Source organism: Limanda limanda, chromosome 15 (genome assembly GCF_963576545.1).
Source record: "Limanda limanda chromosome 15, fLimLim1.1, whole genome shotgun sequence".
Lineage (NCBI taxonomy): Eukaryota > Metazoa > Chordata > Actinopteri > Pleuronectiformes > Pleuronectidae > Limanda > Limanda limanda.
Window position 1 is genome coordinate 17,170,233 of NC_083650.1, and position 10,334 is coordinate 17,180,566.

The following is a 10,334-nucleotide window of genomic DNA, read 5'->3' on the forward strand; positions in this document are numbered from 1 at the left end:
TGCTCCACAGAGTAACTAGAGTTTCGCTTACTTTTTGTTCCACTCCATGTTTCCATTAACGACAAACAACAGTTTATATTATTGTTTAAAAAGAGGGCATCAGAAAGCACATTCGATAAAAACTCATACACAAATGCAACATGTCTGATTGGGTTAAACACCAGTCGTACCTTCCGTGTATTTGACACCGTCCAATCAAATTCATTGTAAGGCGGGGCTTATCTCTCATCACCAGGAAGTGGGCGCAGAAAACGGTTTGACAGCTCGTCAGTGAGCGGAGGGAGGGCTTCCTGCTTCTAGTTTTGTTATTCGGCTGGTTGGCCTGTTCTTGCCATTCCGTCAATTTCAGTCTCACCATGACATCCTCTTTAGACGAAAACAGCAAGGAAAAGGTGAGACGAAGGGCTCCTGGCACATGAGCCCCATTAAAACTCAGCCTCGGGAGTTTGAAACTGGCTTTGTGGCAAGTTATTGCCGCTAACTTTTCCTGCCCACACAACGCTAGCCTGCGGCTAAAGCTAGCTATCGTGTCATGGGTAAAGCTTTCGGGAAGTCTGTTAAACCTTCACGAGTAAAGTCAGTTTGCATATAGACTGAGAAAACCGTCGTTCGGTCATGTTAACCAACTTGGTCAACTTATTAAAACTAGCCCAGTTTACGCGAATTGCTCATAGCTACGTCTTTGCTCCACTAACTGTGCAGCACACTGGCCTGTAATAACTAAAATGACTAGCATTGTGACAAGTGGCCAAATACACTACGATATCTTTACCCTGACCTACTTTTAATGCAGCTGCTTCTGTCTCTGAGACCTTCTTCCCGACGGGTGTGCTCTTTACTCTGGCAGCTGGGTGTAGGATTTGTTCCCTAACCAGCACAACAGTAAATAGACAAGTCCGTTTGCTCTCTATCTCGTAGTATAGCAGATCAACAAGGGTGTGGAGCGGAATCTTAAACCAAAGGACTGGATTCTGTGTTTACTGTTGGATCCCAAACTTTACTGCCATCACTATCCAGCACCACCGAGAGACTCACAGCTCTACACCCCTGGAGGATTTGCACTACTATACTTTCTTTGCATGTTTGGTTGTACAGATGAACTCTCTGGATTGACTCTGAGCTGCACAGATTGAGAGATTGTTTCCTTTTGGATTCTCTAGATTCGAACCCCAGTTTGGCCCCACCGTGAAGTTTTAGCCAGTCACGATGGGAATTGGACTGGATTTAGGATCTTTTATTAGCACATTCCTCTGAACTGTTTGCATATTGTCAGGCCTGGGAAGACTCCAGTCACTGAGGATTTGTATTCTGGTCTCATTGGCTAAGATTTACCTGATGCCTTTGACCCATAATTACAATTAAAAAGCGTTTGAAAACATACAAAAATATATATTTTTGTCTTCTCACACAGGATCAGTTGGCTACATTTTTTGGATAACCCTGAAGTGTTCTCTCTCCTTAGATGCGCTCTGTTTCTGTGGATCTGAACAACGATGCTTCTCTACTCATTGACATTCCTGACGCACTTTGTGAACGGGACAAAGTCAAGTTTACTGTCCATACAAAGGTAGGAAACAAAAACCTTACCCCTAATCTTAAGCATATTCAGTAATACTATTTTCTAATTAGTTGACAGTTTTCCTTTAACATATTAAATTAATGTAACTTTCTTCCCAGACCACCCTTAGCGCTTTCCAGAAGCCGGAGTTCTCTGTCCCTAGGCAGCATGAAGACTTCATCTGGCTACATGACACTCTGGTGGAGACCGAGGACTACGCTGGTCTGATAGTGAGTTGAACGACTTGCACACATGATTCACATACGCAGACACAGACAAAGTCAAACGATGTAATATCACTATTTCTCTTGTAGCTCTATGTACTAAATGACAAAAGGATAATTCAGATATATGTTTGGTTTGTTGTATTTGTAAATCTTTAAAAAATCAAGCAGTTATCCTTTTGAAAGTATTTTACAAATAAGAACATTTATCCGGTCATGAATGAATGAAAAAAAGTAAATGTAATCCTGCTATGACTTTATCTGTCATAGATTCCTCCAGCGCCCCCAAAGCCTGACTTCGAAAGCCCAAGAGAGAAGATGCACAAACTGGGGGAAGGTGAAGCCACTATGACCAAAGAAGAGTACGCTAAAATGAAGCAGGAGCTGGAGGCGTGAGTGTGACTCTCAGTCAAAACATAAATATATTGTATTGTATGTGTCCTTTATGCAGAATCTTGTCCTTTAAAAGCTCTTTTATTTGTGTAATATGTGGTGTTTGTTTGTTTCTGTTCAGTGAATACCTGGCTGTGTTCAAGAAGACTGTCCAAGTCCACGAAATCTTCCTGCAGCGAGTGTCCTCTCACCCCATTTTAAACAAAGACAGAAACTTCCAGATTTTCTTAGAGTACGACCAGGATGTGAGTTCCTCATAATGCTGACTTCCTTTTCCAACTTGTCTGTTGGACAGAGAGGAAGTAGAGTGTACTGGACACTTGTGACACATGGCTTACATCCTGCTGTGATCAGCAGTTATGAAGTCTTTGTCAGTCGCTCTAACGTTTGTTTGAAGAACAAGCTTTATATATTTAGGTAGCAGTTTGATAAAAGAGCACCGGCTAAATGTACGTGTGGATCACACTGTGATGCATAATGACACAAAAACAATGAACTATTGGTACAAGCAAAAATGATATTTCAGTTCTTATTTAGTTCCATTACACAACAAATAAGTAATATTCCTCTTAGAGATTTTAAAATTCTTCTTTCTTAATTTTGTCATTTTAGCTGACCGTGAGAAGGAAGAATGCCAAGGAAATGTTTGGAGGATTCTTTAAAAACATGGTGAAGTCAGCTGATGAGGTCCTTATCTCGGGAGTGAAGGTGGGGCTTCTGCATGATCTGCCTACAGTGTTTGTACGACAGCCTTACAGATTCAGTGTTGTAACCACTTCCCAACTTACCAAGTTTGTTTGTCTCCTACACAGGAAGTCGATGATTTTTTTGAGCAGGAGAAGACATTCCTTCTCGACTACTACAGCAAGATAAAAGATTCCACTGCCAAAGCAGAAAAAATGACCCGCACACACAAAAGTATTAGATCATTATTAACTGGAAGGGGACCTGTCCTGCAATTAATTAATTTCTATATGGGATTTTGTTTTTTTGTAGTTTTGATAGATCATTTCTGTTATTTCAGATATTGCGGATGATTATATTCACATCTCTGCCACATTGAACAGTCTCTCAGCGGATGATAGTACAGCAAATAAGAAGTGAGTGTCATTTCCTTTTTCAACATGTTGAGTTGTGATGCAAATGTCATGCTTTATGTATAGACATAGACATGTTAATCAAACATGTAATTGCAGAGTTTTCACTGTATAATTTTATTTTGTCAGACACCTGGAGAAATTGTCAGATCTGTTTGAGAAACTCAGAGTAAGTTGAACCTCATGTCTCAAAAAAACTGCGACGTTGTAAAAAACATTTATCCTGATTCATTAGTACACTGTGGTTGCTACTCTGTGACTTTGCCTCTGAATGCAGAAAGTGGAGGGAAGAGTCGCATCTGACCAGGAGCTGAAACTGACTGAACTGCTAAGATACTACATGAGAGACATTCAGGCTGCGAAGGTGAGACATATTTATCGCATGCCTTTACCCAAGGTCCACAGATTACAATGGTGTCTGGTCGTGATTCACATCACAAGCAGGCAAAACGCCAACATGCAGTTAGTATTGCTCTGCTATTTACCACAAGTTAAGTTGAAAGATTGAAAAAAATAATCTGCATTCGATAGAGCAACAAGCCAGGCATTTTAAGTTATATTGGAAATTAAAACTTTTGTTATATTCAGCTCAAGACCAAATTATTATCTATTATAATTTGGGAAAAAAGGATAACCTTGATACATAAAACAGAAGCACATGTATTTCTGGATCATTATTATAATAACACTTGTTTTTGTAAAAATCAGTCTTTCGAAAACATGAGATTAAATATTGACTTATTGGAGTTGATTGATTTCATTGATTGATTTTCATCATTGATTGCTTTTATTGATATTTTGAATGTGCTTCAAGTGAAGGTTCTCTTAAAGTATTTCTTTAAAACTTTTTATTAGTTCATTCATTATGTTCATCTGTGTGGATCATGTCTGTTAGGACCTTTTATACAGGCGAGCCCGGGCGTTAGCTGACTACGAGAACTCTAACAAGGCTTTAGATAAAGCTCGACTGAAAAGCAAGGACATTCCCCAGGCAGAGGAGCACCAGCAGCAGTGCCTGCAGAAATTTGACAAGCTTTCAAATTCTGGAAAGAAAGGTTTGTTAATCCTGATAGATTCAGACAGATTTTTGTGCTTGGAATGCGCTATGTGAGTCCTTAAACTGTTCAATGTTTTCCTCCTAGAGCTCACTGGTTTCAAGGGGAGGCGTGTTGTTGCCTTCAGGAAGAACCTCATAGAGATGGCTGAGCTCGAAATAAAACATGCCAAGGTGAGAAGCATAATACAACCCTTAGATACAGGGCTACTTTGTTATATTGTCTAGAAGTATTGAACTAATGACAATACTTTAATAACATTCCCATGGGAACATACACTCACCAAGCACATTAACTGTATTCGGCTTCAGTTCTTGTCTGAGACAGCTTTTGGACATGTGCAGAATCATGCTGGAAGTAGCCATTAGAAGATGGTAAACTGTGGCCATGAGGGGATGCACTTAGTCAAAAACAATACTGAGAGAGGCTTCGACTTTCAAATACTGATTGATTGGTATTTAGGGGAGCACAAGGTTTGCCAAAAAACATTCCTCATGCCATCACAACCCCACCAGCAGCCTGATCTGTAGGCGTAAGGCAGGTTGGATCCATGAATTCATGATCTTGATGTGAAATTCAGAACCCACCATCTACAGCCTCAGCAGATATCTAGATTCATCAGACTTAGCTCTGTTTGTGCTGTTGTGATGAGCCTCTGCCCACTGGCACTTCAGATTTCACTTCTTGTCTCACATGAGTGAAACTCGACACAATCATCTGCTGTTGTAGACCTCTCATCTTAATGTCATACATTCTAAAATGCTTTTCTTCTCACCTCAGTTAAGTCTGGTTATTTGAGAAACCAGCCAGTCTGTAAATTTTCCTCTTACCTCTCTCAGCAAGACAGAGTTTCTGCAGAGCTAGTGCTTACTGAATGTTTTGTTTTTGTTCTGAGCAAAACAACAGTTAAATACTATAAAATACTCCGCAGCCTGTCTGGCACCAACAGTTGCTAAGATCACAGTTTGTTGTGAACACTGAAGCTCCTGACCTGTACCAGCATGATTTCATGCATAGCACTGCTGCCCATGTTTGGCTGAATGAACATTAACAAGAAGCAAGGGTTCCTAGTAAACATATCAGTGAGTATACATAGCATTTTAGAACTGTTTTCAGAACGACCCATCTGACATATTCAAGTTTCACAAAATCCAGATAATGATTCTTTAAGGTTTCCATACGTAGCATATGTTGTATATACATGCAAACACAAGATAATAAAAAGCTAATAATAACGGATACAAGTGTGCATATAAATGTTGGAAACTAGTTTTTTTAAAGAGAGAGAAAACCAGATTAAAAGCAGATACAGTAACTCTGATGTCACTCAGCAGAGTGCATACCTTGGCCAAGGTTCAACAGTCCCCCTATGAAGCCACATTTAAATTCACTAGATCCAGATTTGTATTTGGGTCTGTACCAAATTGCACACACTCATAAATATAAGCACCCTAAATATGCCTGATGGTTTTCATCAAGCTCCATGAATATTTAAAAAAATGTGAGAAACGCTCACAATGTTAAAGAAAGTGTAAAAGGTATTTCTGGATATGCTTCCTGATCTGCAACAACAATAAATGGATACTTTCTTGAAAAACTTGTTTCCTCTTGTCTCCACAGAACAATGCGACTCTATTGCAAGGATGCATTGACCTGCTCAAGAGCAACTGACGTGTTTCAACTGGTTCTGTCCATACGATCACCAGTATAACCTGACGTCCCCAGGGCCCCTGCATGGACCTGAATCCAAGACCTCTTTCTGCTCCCACCCTGGGGTCTGATGCCACTTTAAAACCCTGCACGAGAAACACCAGTGTCTCGTAAGACGAATGTGTCCATGTTTACAGAGTCCCTGTCCTCTGGTCTGTGGTCCATCCTTTTCCATTATTTATGGAAGTCAAACTCAATGTAATGCCTTTAGAGAATGAGGCCGCCACCATTCAGGTCTTCCATATTTCGCTAACAGAGATGACTTCTGTTTTTGTGGGTAATTTCTTAATTTCTCCTTTTTACATTATGCACATATTATAAATCTTGCCTTTTTCGTTACGTTTCTGCCTCCATGAATTTGAACTCTAACCTCCTCCCTCATGTAAATACCTTTTTACAAAAAGGCTTAGAGAATGTCTTTTGCAAAGCCAATACCTACATTTTACAGGTCATATGCTTAATCTTTCGGGGGCTTTTTCCTTTGCTAAAGACTGACGCAAAACTAGTGCCTGGAAAAAAATATCCTCATACTCTGCATTCTTGGCCTCTGAGATTAGAGTGCATTCAAACCACGCTGTTAGAAGACAAGACTGATCATCAAGTGTTTAAAAATAGCTGCACTTCACCTCAGGAATTCATCCACATTTGTAAGAAGTGGCGTCAGATCCCACAGTAATCAACGACGTACGTATGGAGGATTCATAGAGACCGGTAGAAGAATAAATCAAACAATGTGCAACAACATTGCACAGGGCACCCACACTACCCCTGTACCACATGTATTATATCCTCAGCTGCTTCTTCACCCTGGCCAACTCGGTTTATTCACTCTTCCCTTTTTAGTTTGTAATTATTGTTCTTCTTTATTTTGCCCTAAATTGTTAATTATAGGCTGTCATGTTTTGGACATGATATATTTTACCAGATCTTCTAAACACTTGGTTTATTTCAAACCGAAAAAGATGCACTAAACAAAAAATGGAGAAAAAAAAAAGATACTTTACAGGCCCGACCCGGCTCAGTGGAGAGTTTAAATACATTATAGTTTTATATAAAATTGAATGTATTTCTATGGATTCCAACTGTGTGAATACCTTTACATGATGCTTTTTCCTACAGAACAGCATTTTATAAATTTGTAACAATTACATTAAATAAATCCTGTTTTTCCCAAGTTCGATCTTTTGCCATTCTGTTTTTTGTGTGACATACGGGTTTGTATTTGAGCCACCCATCATACCACTAGGTGGCAGAATCCATCCACTCACTTTATTATTTTTCCACCAAGCTTCAGTGTGTGGGCCCATGAATTTAAACACAGCTGTACACATGTTTGTGTTAAATCCATTGACCACAGTATGTCCTGGAATGGGACAGTGAGGAGTATTAGGTAAGCTTTGAGGAAATGCCAGAGTGCTCAAGGGAATCAGCACCACACCACTGAAATGCACATTTCATGTCTTACTCTGACCAGCGCTAACCAACGTGACCCAAACAAATTATCTGCTGCCAAACATTACAGCGTATGCAAACATTTTTGTGTTATTAATCAAACACTTTCTGCCCGTGGTAGCATTTTATTCCCTGTATTCTTAACTGTAAAATGTATACAAAGACCATATACAAACAGTTATACATTTCCACACACACAATAGAGAAAGGAACTTGAATTAGACATGGAGAAGGAAATTAGTATTGTTTTAGTCCATCTTGGATATTATATATAATTGTCCATAATGGATACATGTGTCAATGTTTACATGATCAGATTGGTTGATTCATTGATTTAAGGCTGAGTGGATTTCTGTCAGGTCAGAGCTGAATCAAGGGCAACTGGACTTAGTTGCAGATACTAAAGATGTTTCACCTCACATCCAAGAGGCTTCCTCAATAATTCTGCAACTGAACACTTGTGAAGAGGAATGTATAGTAAAAGGGTCAGAGTTTAGCCTGACGTGTTTGAAAGTGCCACGATCTTTCAGCATTTACTTATAAAGTACGTGCTGTCCAACAACTAATCTGATCAGTATCTGTGTGAAACATAAATGTCCCTCCCAACTTCAGTCTTTTGTGCAGCTGATGCTACACTGATAAAGAAGTCCTTTATCGTTTTTTACGCTAATCTCAGAAACTCCAGAGGCAATGATATTCTGTGTGAAATTTGTCTGTGGCAAGAAATCTGCTGGCTTCAAAGAATGACACTGCAGATTTTATGAATATCCTTATCTCCTCTAAGCACACTCGGATTGTACAGGCTTTAAATGCAGAAGTGAAGATGTTTTCATATTTGAGTCTTTTAAAGGCATTATCACATTATATTGCTCATCAACTTTTGCCTTTATGATAAAATCTCAAAATCATCCACCACACACACATCAGTCCTCTTGGTTTCTTCTTCTGCTGTGTCATGTCATGAAATGAGTGTTTCTCTGAGTATGAAACCACTTTGGTCATGGACAGGCGAACTGCAAAGAGCCGACATGTTATTTCTGCTGACTGACCCTGAACACCTGCGTAATGTCCCACAGCTCTATCACTGTTCAGCTGAAACTTCATGATAAGTGCAGTCACTGCTAGAGGGGAATGACTGGAGCCATAAAGCATGAAGGCTGCCTCAAACAGGAACTGTGTCCTCTGCAGGGACTGGCTATAGAAAAGCGCACCTGCACTTTGGTGAAACTGAACCGTCACCTCTTCCTTAGTGAAACAGAGCAGGAGGCTATACTTCTTGGTGCTCATTAGTTAAAAGTTGCACCAATCTGCCAATTTATATACCTTTTTAATCTTTTGCTTCTATCGTCTGAGTTAAAATAGCAACTTGCAGGTTATAGAGGTGACTGAATTATGTTGAAACTTGGTGTATACTTCTATTTGCACTACAGTGGCTGCTGAGAGAAGTTTTCTCCAGCAATTGAAAACGAAGAATTGAGAGACCGGCAAATTTAAATAAAGTTTACATTGCTAAAAATGGATTCCAATGCTAGTTTTTAAAGTGAAGAGGCTGAAAACGTTTAAAACATAAACATACTGAATAACACAGCCACCAAGGCCATGGGCTAATACCCATATATTCCAACACACCGACTTCAAAGAGGCAGATATCATGACAGTTTCTTACAATGTTGTTTTTCTCTGGTGTGAAATGCTGCAGATTGCAGGTTCAAATTTAAAAACAAATAAACGCTATTTCCCTGATGAAAACCCCTATTGACAGTATTCGTAATAAGCAAACAAGCTCACTCATATTGGCACATGTGAGACAACATAAAACTGAGGGGATTCATCGATTCTTTTCTGGAATATCACTGATTTACAAAAAGTCAGGGCCAAATATCGTCTCTCCTTGCTAAAACAATGAAATGTGGCCAAACTTTCCCCAGGTCAGGGCAACTTACCCTGCTCCGTTGTTTTCTCTGGTGCAACCAACACAAATATAGTTGTTTGATCCTGTGTCATATAAGTAGAAGGCTTATTATCCTCTTGATTGTCACACTGTACAAATATTAGCAAAAGAGCGAACAGGAGCTGAACACGTCACATGTCCAGGTACAGCAGCAATGCAAAGGGAAGTCAAAATCACCCACTGTGGTTTTCTACTTGCAGAAGATGAAAAACACTCCAATCGTTTTGGCAGATCATTGGTTTGGTCTGTCGGTCTTTCACTTGGTACAGCAGGTCATATGAAACGACGCTTTGCTAATCATACTGTCTATGAGGCTTATTTGTATGTACAGGAAAGACACGATGATAAATAAAAATGTTATTGTTATATTTTAAAGCTGATGGGAATGAGTAGATCTAACACGGGGGACTATTTAGAAGTTTTTTCCTATATGTTTTTTACTATGCATTTTGTAAAAGTCTCACAAGAACATATGTGACAATAGCGACAAAAGGCCCAAGGAAAGCTTGTGTAAAGAATGTCTATAAACATACCTATGACCTAGGGTGTGGACAGAAAACTGTTCCATTATAAGTGCGTCCGACCTCCGCATTCCACGGAAAACTTCCACGCATCATATTTGCATAATCCATCACAAAGGTGTTCATTGTGCTACTATAATTGCATTGATACGATTTTATAATTATTCCCCAGTGGTACTTTTTTGGGCGTTAAAATAAAGGAAGGTGTGGTTAACAAGCTTTTCAAGATGTACTGTCAGAGCTTCAGACGTCACTAATGCTAACAAGCACATCCTGCAGCTTGACCTTTCAGGTGTGGCAGGTGATGACAAGCTCTGAAAGGCCTGTTGCCTTGCTTGTAAAGCCATTATTTGAGGGTGCAATGATGTTAATT

The 10,334-nt window shown here is 39.5% G+C and overlaps 1 protein-coding gene across 1 annotated transcript; it reads left to right on the forward strand.

Annotated features, from left to right (window-relative positions):
• The first annotated feature begins 266 nt into the window (after positions 1–266).
• On the forward strand, positions 267–7,215 carry snx5 (sorting nexin 5). Its single transcript, XM_061087220.1, has 13 exons — positions 267–392; positions 1,463–1,567; positions 1,678–1,788; positions 2,053–2,174; positions 2,297–2,420; positions 2,788–2,883; positions 2,988–3,093; positions 3,200–3,275; positions 3,402–3,441; positions 3,550–3,636; positions 4,168–4,327; positions 4,415–4,500; positions 5,948–7,215. Exons 1-13 carry the CDS (start codon positions 357–359, stop codon positions 5,996–5,998), a joined length of 1,200 nt encoding a protein of 399 aa, XP_060943203.1. The 5' UTR covers positions 267–356; the 3' UTR covers positions 5,999–7,215.
• Positions 7,216–10,334: the final 3,119 nt, after the last annotated feature.